Source organism: Lepidochelys olivacea (assembly GCF_965140295.1).
Source record: "Lepidochelys olivacea isolate rLepOli2 genome assembly, chromosome: 6".
NCBI lineage: Eukaryota > Metazoa > Chordata > Testudines > Cheloniidae > Lepidochelys > Lepidochelys olivacea.
The window spans coordinates 5558738-5571155 of record NC_140416.1 but is presented as its reverse complement, the minus strand read 5'-3'; the positions used below and the strand labels follow the sequence as shown (position 1 = coordinate 5571155).

General features: G+C 55.5%; 1 protein-coding gene across 7 annotated transcripts in view; it reads right to left on the bottom strand.

Moving 5' to 3' along the window:
* The window catches only part of LOC311522459 (uncharacterized protein), a 34702-nt gene that overhangs the window by 12213 nt on the left and 10071 nt on the right, over nucleotides 1-12418 (bottom strand). For 2 of the 7 annotated variants that reach the window (XM_084631819.1, XM_084631824.1), the window contains exons 2-5: nucleotides 9514-9584; nucleotides 9206-9332; nucleotides 8527-8634; nucleotides 6536-8007 (exon numbers count right to left, since the gene is read on the bottom strand). In XM_084631819.1, the coding sequence (XP_084487945.1) occupies nucleotides 6860-8007; nucleotides 8527-8634; nucleotides 9206-9332; nucleotides 9514-9584 (1454 nt within the window). In that variant the 3' untranslated portion in view covers nucleotides 6536-6859. Of the gene's footprint in view, nucleotides 1-6535; nucleotides 8008-8526; nucleotides 8635-9205; nucleotides 9333-9513; nucleotides 9585-9986; nucleotides 10377-11925; nucleotides 12381-12418 lie in introns of those variants that run through there. The other 5 variants (XM_084631820.1, XM_084631823.1, XM_084631818.1 and 2 more) reach the window with 5 other exon arrangements.

The following is a 12418-nucleotide window of genomic DNA, read 5'->3' as shown; positions in this document are numbered from 1 at the left end:
ACCCCTGCGCTGGGCTTAATAGGCAGCTGCACAGCTACACAGCTTAGAGGGAATTTAGATTGTGGTTCTTCCCCAGGTACCCTGATCTAAATGGGTCACTAAGTCAGCAGGATCATATGCTGACACTGGGGAAACGGGAAGTACCCAGCCTCCCTATGCTGTCTGCGTGGAGGGGTGGGGGAAATGTAGGTACAGTTTCCTCATACGTTAGTAACCTTCAGAGCAGCTCTGCAGTCAGTTTGGTCTCTGCTTTCATATTGTAACAGCCGCTTCCACACTACGTTTCTCCAGGATTTCTGCTGTTCTTTGTTAGGATTCCTATTAATTTCCCCATTCTGGCTACCTCGCTGGCCCCCTTTTGCCAGCAGCTGGTCTCCTAATTCCTCTCTCAACCGTTCTATCTGCCTTTTATACTGTCCTGTCAGCTCGCAGATCTTTACAACACATGCTGATCACAAGTTGTTTACCACAGAGTTATGCTGCACCTCTTTCTGCCAGTTCGGTGGTTTTCTCTGGGGGCTTTTTCCCCACTGAACTTTCGACCTGCAGAGCTTTCGACCTATTTTTTTTCCCCTTCCGCTGAACTTTTAACTTTTTGGCCTACTTTCAGCAATGAAGTATCATGTGACCTGCAACTTCTCATGGTGGAATGACCTCAGCATATTCAAAATGCAAGCTAGGGACACAAAACGGAGCCTGGAGAATCTCTCCGGTATCACACCATCTCTTACCCTGCAGCAATCCAGGCACTGGGATTCAAATCCTTCACACAGGCCTCTGAACTCCCTTCCTGTGACCCCTCTTAGCTCAGTTCACCAGCACAGAATCCCTACCCCCCCTCCCCCAGACTTCTTATTTCCACACAGCTGTGGTTTTCTGGATTCCATAGACCACAAAGGAAACACACACACACACACACACACTCCATCATTTAGATCCAAATATTTATTTTCTCTTCTTAGATCTAACTACAGGAAGCTCACTACATGGATAGAAAAATATCACTAGTTAAAAAAAATGGATAAAGAATTAAAATCAGCCCTACAGAAAAATATTTGAATTAATCTAACACCTCTCCCTTAAAAGGTACATAGTGAGACGACCCCAATCCTTCCATGAGTAGATTTCCTTCATTAAGTCTCTCTCAACTCATAATAACATTGGTTGAAATAAGTGGAACGAGATCTCTGTGTTATGACAGCTAATGAAGCTGCAGAAGAAATATCTCTGGATTATAGCGTCCTGTGAAGTTGCAGGAAAAAGCTCTCTCTTTCCTGCTAAAATGAAATCATGCCAATCCCTCAACTTCCCCCCTCCCCATGTTTATAAAAATTCCCAAATTTAAATATGCACACTCTCCCTCAAAAAGAAAAAAACACAACAAAAAAAAGAGGCTCACAAAAAAAATCACTTTAAAAGGGCATTTTAACAGCAGTCACTTCTCTAAAACCATCTGGGTTTCCTTTGATTTTAGAAGACACTTCCCCAAGAGAATCAAAAGAGCAAACAATTGACTTAAGAGAGGGTGGGTGGAAGACCTGGCTAAGCAGACAGCAGGGATTCTAGCTAGTTACTTTGACGATTCAGTGGCCACCACTGTCAAACGCAGCGAGTAATTCAGTGTCTCAGTTTTTAGGGGACTCAAATTGGGGGAGACCCCCTTACAAGGAAAGTGATTCCCCAGAAAGCACTGAGTGATCACCCTCTGAAAAATCAGACTCAGACTGAGCGCCCTCAAAATAATTAGCCAGTTTAGAAAAAATCTTAGCCATTTTCTTTCTCTCCTTCTTCCCCCTCTCTCACCCCTTTCTTCAATCACAGCTTTTCCATGCCACATCTTGATGCTAGCTCAGGATTCTAAAAAGTTCTGGTGTAAATTCTCTATGCAGCCCTGTCGCAGACTTAGCCCCTGCCTAGGGTTGGGTGTCTGCTGCTAGTTGCCGTGCACAACCTGTGCCGGGCAAGTGTCTGGTTGTTGAGGGCACTTGGCAAAGGGCCAGAGTGCCATTCTTTTGCAAAGAACAGAACACAGAAATCTAGATTTCCATGGCCTCCTCTGCTGCAACCAATAGACCCCACTTCCCTCCAAGAGCCAGGGATACAGCCCAGGCATTCTGACTCCCAGCCTCCCCCGTTCTAATCCACGCTACACTTTTCCTCTACCAGAGGTGGGAAGAAAACCCAGAAGTCCTGACTTGTATCCCTTCTTTAATCTACACAGCTCCAAGACCAGACAAATCACCTTTTCTGCCTTTACTTATGCATAGATAGTTCCACTGGGCTGCTGGGTTTTTTATGAAGAATTCTGCCTTGCAGACATAACTCCAAACTCCAACGACAGCTTTGCCTATAGAAATACAACAGGGCTGGGGGAAGCTCTGGGATTTATTCTTTAAACCTTAGAACCACTAGGAATGTGTGATCTTATTTATTTCCCTGTGAAGCATCAGGTGAGGATGCTCGAGAATTTAACAGAATGTTAGGATATAGATATTCAGGCCTGTCTGTAAAGGCCTGTACTCTAAGAATTTAGGTGTATTCTTATCACTTGGCTAGTTCTAGAGGTATAAAAGAAAGAATCAAAATCACTGTCTGCCAGTGAAAGGGCCTTCTCTTACTGTGACAGTCTGAGGCCCTGTTCTTAGGCTTAGGCCTTTGGCTAAGCAACAGAGGCAGCCATAAGCTGGGAAGCGACCGGTCACATCCTCCCATTCCAAACTAGTCACATTGAAAGAAGGTGCTATTGGGCTGTTAGGAATACAATCCTGTCCTGATAGTGCCCATCACCTCCAGAGAAAGGGAAATGCCTAGAAAATGTAAAAGGAAACTTAGTTTGATAGCATCCTGTCTGGCAAGAACTCACTTATCAGTAGGTGGAATGTGAAATCCTCATTTCTGTGTTTGTTCTATCACTGTAGTCCCCATTTCCCCATTGTTTGTCTGTATAATCTCTGTCTGGTTCTGTGATTGTTTCTGTCTACTGTATAATTAATTTTGCTGGGTGTAAACTAATTAAGGTGGTGGGATATAATTGATTACATAATCATATTACAATATGTTAGGACTGGTTAGTTAAATTTCAGGAAAATGATTGGTTAAGGTAATACACAATGGGCTGCATCGCTCCCTGAGACAAGAATGTCTCCGCAGAAGTCTGATCTCAGCTGGACTCGCTGTAGGAGCTCCTGGTGGCAAACAGGGGTGCTGGAGCCTGAAGGCCCAATCCTGGAATCAGGAAGGCTGTATGGCCTACCCTGGTGGAACAGTGTGGCCCCCTGAGGTCTGCCACACTGAAAGGGAGACTGTTTAAAGGCCGGGATGCAGCACAGACCTGGTAAACCCATGTCTGATGGGGTGTTCACCCCACACCACCTCTGAAGGGCTTAACGTGGCTAGTTGGACTAATTAACCACCAAGGCTGCACCTGGACAGGGAACCAGGGAGCAAAGAGGACTAATCAAAGGATGAAGCTCACCTGGACAGGAATAGGAAGGGCTTGTAGAAAGCCAGGTAGCTGAGGGCAAAAAGGGGCTGCAGGGACGAGGTCTGTAGTCACTCTGGGGCTTGGGAGAACAGGGAGCTTGGCCCAGAGGGAAAGGCAAACCCAGAGGAGGATGGAAAAGAAGCTGGACAGAGACAATGTAGGAAGCAGACCAGAGAAACAGAAGTCAGGTGGGGGACAGTGCAGGTCTTAGCCACTGGATGTAGGGTCCCTGGGCTGGAACCCAGAGAAGAGGCCAGGCCTAGGTTCCCCTACCACCCACTGGGGAAATGGCCCCATTGATGGGCAGTGAACTGGAAGACTGCCTGGGATGACTGGTACAGAGAGACTTGGATACACAAACCCCCCACCCCCCAGAAGGGGAAAACTACAGTGACCTGGCCAAAGGGCGAAGTCACGAAGAGGGAGCCATTGAGTCCCAAGAGAGAGACGGAGTGAGCACATCAGGAAGGGGCGTCAGACTGGCAGAGTATTCCCCAGCTGTGGCCACAAGAAGGTGCTCCAGTGGTGAGCAGAGCACTCCATGATGCCTTGATACAGGCATTTGAGTTACATAAATATTAACACAGGCAACGAGTATGACAGGCTCCCTTTGTTGACACTTATCTAACTCAGTTATCCCAGGAGCATATTGGAGAAAAATCCTCATTGTTAAAAATTTATATCAAAACTTTCCATGGTGACAGTTAATGGTTAAGGGGGCCCAATTTTGAGACAATGCTGAGCACTTCCACCTGAAAATTAGGCCTCCAAAATATCTCACACAATGGAGGTCCTCTGAGATTGCTACTGAAAACTCTTAACTTATGTTTTAAAGCCATTCTCCAAATTCAGTCAAGCTTAACTGATCAGACCCAGTTCTCCAGTCTTCCCAAGAGACTTCCAAGTTATACAACTCCCAAATGTCTAATGTACAAGCCCCAAGCAGGTTGATTCCCTCTGCCCCTTCCCCAGGCTTTGCTTTGTGCATCATAAAGTAGCAAAATTGAGGGGCACAATCCCCAGTTTTATTTCCCTTTCCAGGATGCCTTTAAATTTCTTCTCCTGGTTGGTTGAGAGAAATGAGAGATCAATTGTGGATCTTAATTACTGCAAACCAGACTAAGAAAAGACCAAGAAATCTATGCTCTGCAGCCAACTCAGAGCATGAACAAAACAGGTCAGTTGAGAGCCACTTCTGCTTAGAGAATTACTCATCAAATAAAGAAAAGGAGTACTTGTGGCACCTTAGAGACTAACCAATTTATTTGAGCATAAGCTTTCGTGAGCTACAGCTCACTTCATCGGATGCATACTGTGGAAAGTGTAGAAGATCTTTTTATACACACAAAGTATGAAAAAATACCTTCCCCCACCCCACTCTCCTGCTGGTAATAGCTTATCTAAAGTGACCACTCTCCTTACAATGTGTATGATGGTGTGCCATTTCCAGCACAAATCCAGGATTTAACAAGAACGTCTGGGGGGTGGGGTGGGAAAAAACAAGGGGAAATAGGTTACCTTGCATAATGACTTAGCCACTCCCAGTCTCTATTCAAGCCTAAGTTAATTGTATCCAATTTGCAAATGAATTCCAATTCAGCAGTCTCTCGCTGGAGTCTGGATTTGAAGTTTTTTTGTTGTAATATTGCAACTTTCATGTCTGTAATCGTGTGACCAGAGAGATTGAAGTGTTCTCTGACTGGTTTATGAATGTTATAATTCTTGACATCTGATTTGTGTCCATTTACTCTTTTACGTAGAGACTGTCCAGTTTGGCCAATGTACATGGCAGAGGGGCATTGCTGGCACATGATGGCATATATCACATTGGTGGATGTGCAGGTGAACGAGCCTCAGATAGTGTGGCTGATGTTATTAGGCCCTGTGATGGTGTCCCCTGAATAGATATGTGGGCACAGTTGGCAACGGGCTTTGTTGCAAGGATAGGTTCCTGGTTTAGTGGTTCTGTTGTGTGGTATGTGGTTGCTGGTGAGTATTTGCTTCAGGTTGGGGGGCTGTCTGTAGGCAAGGACTGGCCTGTCTCCCAAGATTTGTGAGAGTGTTGGGTCATCCTTCAGGATAGGTTGTAGATCCTTAATAATGCATTGGAGGGGTTTTAGTTGGGGGCTGAAGGTGACGGCTAGTGACGTTCTGTTATTTTCTTTGTTAGGCCTGTCCTGTAGTAGGTGACTTCTGGGAACTCTTCTGGCTCTATCAATCTGTTTCTTCACTTCCGCAGGTGGGTACTGTAGTTGTAAGAATGCTTGATAGAGATCTTGTAGGTGTTTGTCTCTGTCTGAGGGGTTGGAGCAAATGCGATTGTATCGCAGAGCTTGACTGTAGACAATGGATCGTGTGGTGTGGTCAGGGTGAAAGCTGGAGGCATGTAGGTAGGAATAGCGGTCAGTAGGTTTCCGGTATAGGGTGGTGTTTATGTGACCATCGCTTATTAGCACTGTAGTGTCCAGGAAGTGGATCACTTGTGTGGAGAGAGATTTGTGGGGGGGACCTGGATTTGTGCTGGAAATGGCCCAACTTGATTATCATACACATTGTAAGGAGAACGATCACTTTAGATAAGCTATTACCAGCAGGAGAGTGGGGTGGGGGGAGGTATCTTTTCATGCTTTGTGTGTATGAAAAGATCTTCTACACTTTCCACAGTATGCATCCGATGAAGTGAGCTGTAGCTCACAAAAGCTTATGCTCAAATAAATTGGTTAGTCTCTAAGGTGCCACAAGTACTCCTTTTCTTTTTGCGAACACAGACTAACACGGCTGTTACTCTGAAACCTGTCACCAAATAAAGAATAATATGGGTATCATTATTCCCATTGTACAAAGAGAGGCCCAGAGAGGTCAAGTGACAGAGCTGGGGCTGGAACCCAGGAGCCCTAATTCTCCCAGCCCCCTCTGATATCACCCCTAGACCCCATTCCCCTCTCTAAGGACCAAACCCAGGAGTCCTGACCCCCAGCCCTAATCACAATACCTCACTATGTTCGCTTATTTCCTCTCTACAAATCTACACATCAAAGCTGAACAAGTTACCTTCGCTCTTCCTGCCATTTTGGGATCTTCACAGAGGCCATCAGCACCTTGATCCACTGGAGGGGCGAAAAGGGGACTTCTAGTGCACTGGCATGTATTGCAGGTAGGAGCCAAGGCTTCCGAGATGGATTGGTATGTCTTGCTGAGCAGTGGGGGTGGGAAGAGAGAAAGCCAATTTACTCTCTATAAAGGTGTCCTTGTCCCTCCCAGCGCCCCCAGAAGGCACATTAATGTCCCCCTCTGTAGTAGCCCCTGTTCCCCAGGACATGTCAATTTCACTCTCTAGAGGGCCACCAGTGCCCCCCCTCTCCATCTGCTGGGTGTCTACTTGTTGTGCATCCTCAGGTGCTTCATGAGGGCGGAGCTGTCTCCAAAGCCCTTCCCGCAGTCGGTGCATTTGTAGGGCCGCTCTCCAGTATGGGTGCGCCGGTGGTTGGTCAGCCTAGACCTATTGATGAAACCCTTCCCGCACTCGGGGCACTTGTAGGGCCGCTCCCCGGTGTGGATGCGCTGGTGGTTCATCAGGGATGAGTTGCAGCGAAAGCGCTTCCCGCACTCGGTGCACTCGTAAGGCCGGTCTCTGCGGTGGATCTGCCGGTGCCGCATGAGCGACGAGCTCTGGCTGAAGGTCTTGCCGCACTCGGGGCAGCTGTAGGGTCTCTCTCCAGTGTGGATGCGCCGGTGCTTGATGAGATTGGCGCTCTGGCTGAAACTTTTCCCGCAGTGGCCACAGCTGTAGGGTTTCTCTCCGGTGTGGATGCGCCGATGCTGGATCAAGTTGGAACTGCTTATGAAGCTCTCGCCGCACTCGGCACAGGTGTAGGGCTTTTCGCCCGTGTGCGTGCGGACGTGCTTGGCGAAGGATCCCAGGCTGAAGCTCTTCCCGCACTCGCTGCAGAAGCAAGGCTGCTCTGCAGCATGGGTGTGGTAATGCTTCACCAGGGTGTAGTTGCATTTGAAGCTCTTCCCACACTTGGTGCACTGGTAGGGCCGCTCGCCCGTGTGGATGCGCTGGTGCTGGAAGAGGTGGGAACTCCGGATGAAGCTCTTCCCGCACTGGCCGCACTTGTAGGGGCGCTCCCCGGTGTGGATGCGCTGGTGATCGATGAGGTTATATCTGAGGACAAAGCTCTTCCCGCACTCGGTGCACTTGTAGGGCTTCTGGCCCGTGTGGATGCGCTGGTGCTGGACCAGGTGGGAGCTCTGGCTGAAGCTCTTCCCACAGTCCGAGCAGCTGTAGGGACGTGCCTCAGCCTGGGCTTGGTTGTGCTCTGTCACCACCCTGATGTCCATCTCATCCGGAGATATCGCCTCCGTCTCCTGCTGCCGTCCAACCCCGCTGGCCTCTCCCTGCTCGGTGCTTCGAGACATCCCACAAGGCTCCCTTCCTGCAGGCCCTTCCTGCTCAGGATTATCCTCCTCCATCCCAGCACCTACTGGGAGAGAGGGAGAATCCAGGCAGGGCTTGTTCCCTGTGCCAGGGAGAGACAGGGCACAAAAGGAGGCAGAAAATCTGAAAAGCAGGAAACGAATCCCCTGCAAACCCTTCCCCAGAGGAGAGCGGAGGGGCTGGTTCTGCCCCAATGGTCTTGCATGAGCCCACAGAGAATGGCTGGGGGAGGGCAGGGTTCTTCCCAGGGGTCAGGCAGGGTGGGCGAGAGCCGGGAGTGACATGTGTCAGGAGGACAGGGACCTGCTGGAGATGACATTGAGCGAGACCTGTGGAGGGCTCCAGGCGGCTTTGCTGGGATCCCCTCACTCCCGTAAATTGCCAAACTAACCTAAATTATTTGATGCCAATTTTGCCACTTCAAGGCTCCCGCAGCTTGTGGACCACTGACACTAGCCCTATGGGTTTGGGGTGCGACGTCAGGCTTGCTGACCAGAACAGTCCCTTCTGACCTTCCCCATCTATGGCTCTAGCCTGGCACCCTGGGGTGCTGGCCGTTAGTTCGTGGCGGGTCTCTGGGCCAGCGTCACTCCTTTCTCACCTGTGCAAATGACCATCAGGTTCTCCCTTTCCTGGGAGCCCTGGAGATCAGGGACTCTCGGCTCTTCCCTTCGCTCCATCCTGGGGATCACGGCCGGGACAGGGAATCCTGCTCAGGGGAAGGAAACAGGCAAGATGACGCTTCGTGAAGTCTCCCTGGAGGTCTTGGTGCAAAGAACACGCTCTCATTTTAACCCCGGCCCCGTTCTCTGCTGGGGGGCGTGGGGGAGGATATGTTTACAGGGACCCTTGGGGCAGGGTGATGCCTGGGGGAAATGGGCTGTGCCCCCCATAAGGGAGTCAGGGATCTCAACACACAGTGAGAGGCCCGAATGGCTCAGGGAGTCGCTGGGCCATTCCTAGCCCGGCAGAGAGAGCAGAACCCCTGCTGGGCACGGAGCTGCCTTGGGAGGGGGATACAGGGATTCAGTGCCTGTGTGAACTGGAGCAAGGACATGCAGCCACCTGTGCCCTGGAGAGCCCTGGGGGAGGGGATCAAACTACCCCATGTGAATCCCCTTCCAATGAGGGGCTGTGGGGGTGACAGTCTCTCCTGTGGGGTTGGGGGCAGGGGCCAATCCCCCAGAAATCTACGGGGCCAGGGAAGAGCCCTGAGACGAAGCTATCCGGGGCTCCCCGCTACATCAGCTCCTGATCCCCGAGGGGCAACGGCGCCTCACCCAGTGAGATGAGAGTCTGGTAGTTCTCCTGCATGACGTCCCTGTAGAGCTGCCTCTGCCCTTCGTCCAGGAGGCCCCACTCCTCCCGGGAGAAATACACGGCCACCTCCTCGAACCCCACCGGCGCCTGGAACCAGAAGGGACCCCGCTCAGCACCTGACGCTCCAGCCACGGCCCCCAGCGCTGGATCGGAGGGCGGGCAGCGAGGGGCACAGCTGGGAGAGCCCAAAGGGGGAGTCTGTGGAGCAGGATCCAGGGGGAAGGTGCAGTGCTCACTGTCCGATAGCACATCCCGCTGCGCATCTCACCTGGTAGCCAGCCGCAGCGACCACCAGCTCCTGTGCCAGGCCGCTCCCCTCCTCGCCCAGGGCAGGCAGATCTGTGGGGAGGACACGGGGGGTCAGAGGCCAGGGCACAGCCCCACGGGGACGTGTGCATGGCCCCCTATGGAGCAAACCGCTCTGCTGGAGACCCGTGGCTGGCACAACATCCAGGGGGCCCTGCTGGGGTCATGCTCATCCTGGGGCACATGGGCGGTTGCTGGGATCGCCAGCCCCCTTGGCACAGCTCCCAGCCCCACGGAGCCATCTCTCTGCTGCTCCCCCATGATCTGGGGCACGTGAACCCTGCGGGCAGCCCCGGGGGCACGAGACACAAACACTCGCCGAGTCTCTTCCAGCCGCACACACGGAGCCCAGCTCTGCAGCTCCAGCGACTCCCGATTTCAGCCCTGCCGCACCCGGTTCGCGCCCCGCCGCCCCTGCGCCCAGCCCCGCCGTACCCATGTCCTGCCGCCCGCGGGGCTCCGGCAGCGGCTGGTCCGGGGAGCCCCGGGGGAGCCGCCGGCCTCCGCCCCCCGGCTGGGAACCGGGGCAGGGACCAGGCTCCAGCTGGGAGCGCGGGGGATCCATCGGGCCTGAGATCCTGTCCCGTCTGCCGGCGTCACGTCCCCACGTGTGTCACCCGGAGCCAATCCGCTTATGTCAGAGGCAGGGACTGAATGAAGGGGCTGGTACCCGTGCATCTGCCGCCGGCGCCCCCCAGTCATATATAATGTCATATAATATCAGAGTTGGAAGGGACCTCAGGAGGTCATCTAGTCCAACCCCCTGCTCAAAGCAGGACCAATCCCCAATTTTTGCCCCAGATCCCTAAATGGCCCCCTCAAGGATTGAGCTCACAACCCTGGGTTTAGCAGGCCAATGCTCAAACCACTGAGCTATCCCCCACCCCACCCCACCCGCAGCCCCTGCTCGCCCAGCCGCCCCCAGCGCCCCCCAATCCCGCCCCTGCTAGCCCAGCCCTGGGCTCCTCCCGCCCCCACAGCCCTGCCAGCGCCCCCCAGTCCCGACCCGCAGCCCCTGCTAGCCCAGCCGCCCCCCAGCGCCCCCCAATCCCGACCCGCAGCCCCTGCTAGCCCAGCCGCCCCCCAGCGCCCCCCAATCCCGACCCGCAGCCCCTGCTAGCCCAGCCGCCCCCCAGCGCCCCCCAATCCCGACCCGCAGCCCCTGCTAGCCCAGCCGCCCCCCAGCGCCCCCCAATCCCGACCCGCAGCCCCTGCTAGCCCAGCCGCCCCCCAGCGCCCCCCAATCCCGACCCGCAGCCCCTGCTAGCCCAGCCGCCCCCCAGCGCCCCCCAATCCCGACCCGCAGCCCCTGCTAGCCCAGCCGCCGCCCAGCGCCCCCCAATCCCGACCCGCAGCCCCTGCTAGCCCAGCCGCCCCCCAGCGCCCCCCAATCCCGACCCGCAGCCCCTGCTAGCCCAGCCGCCCCCCAGCGCCCCCCAATCCCGACCCGCAGCCCCTGCTAGCCCAGCCGCCCCCCAGCGCCCCCCAATCCCGACCCGCAGCCCCTGCTAGCCCAGCCGCCCCCCAGCGCCCCCCAATCCCGACCCGCAGCCCCTGCTAGCCCAGCCGCCCCCCAGCGCCCCCCAATCCCGACCCGCAGCCCCTGCTAGCCCAGCCGCCGCCCAGCGCCCCCCAATCCCGACCCGCAGCCCCTGCTAGCCCAGCCGCCCCCCAGCGCCCCCCAATCCCGACCCGCAGCCCCTGCTAGCCCAGCCGCCCCCCAGCGCCCCCCAATCCCGACCCGCAGCCCCTGCTAGCCCAGCCGCCCCCCAGCGCCCCCCAATCCCGACCCGCAGCCCCTGCTAGCCCAGCCGCCCCCCAGCGCCCCCCAATCCCGACCCGCAGCCCCTGCTAGCCCAGCCGCCCCCCAGCGCCCCCCAATCCCGACCCGCAGCCCCTGCTAGCCCAGCCGCCCCCCAGCGCCCCCCAATCCCGACCCGCAGCCCCTGCTAGCCCAGCCGCCCCCCAGCGCCCCCCAATCCCGACCCGCAGCCCCTGCTAGCCCAGCCGCCCCCCAGCGCCCCCCAATCCCGACCCGCAGCCCCTGCTAGCCCAGCCGCCGCCCAGCGCCCCCCAATCCCGACCCGCAGCCCCTGCTAGCCCAGCCGCCGCCCAGCGCCCCCCAATCCCGACCCGCAGCCCCTGCTAGCCCAGCCGCCCCCCAGCGCCCCCCAATCCCGACCCGCAGCCCCTGCTAGCCCAGCCGCCCCCCAGCGCCCCCCAATCCCGACCCGCAGCCCCTGCTAGCCCAGCCGCCGCCCAGCGCCCCCCAATCCCGACCCGCAGCCCCTGCTAGCCCAGCCGCCCCCCAGCGCCCCCCAATCCCGACCCGCAGCCCCTGCTATCTCCTCCCCTGTCTGCACCGACCCGGCACCTGTGCCTGCAGCACTCCCGGGGCTATCCAGGTGAAGGGCGAAGAGCAGGTTTGGGGAGCCTCCCATTGAACAGGAGTCACCTGAAAGGGGCATTTCAACCTAAGCTGAGGAGCAGCCTGGGGAGCCCGCAGGACACCGGCCCGCGCTCGGGACTCCTGGCTCTGATCGCAGTTCTGGGCGCTGAGCGGGCAGAGCAGGGGCTGGGCGCCAGGGCGCCAGGGCTGTAGCCCGCCCGGCGGGAGAAGAGTGGGGCCCAGTGCGTTGCCGCGGGGGCGGGGCTGGGCGCCAGGACTCCTGGGTTCCGTGGCCGGATCTCCTCAGGCAAGTCGCTGAACTGTTCTCTGAGCCGCTGCGGAAACAGGGATGGAAGGAGCGGAAGAAAAATCCTTTCCTGCTGACTGGAGATTTCAGTGTTAATATAATAGAGAAATTCAAGCCCAGCTTCCCAGAGCGGAGCCGGGGCCGGCTTAGGTAGGGCTGTAATAGCGCAGG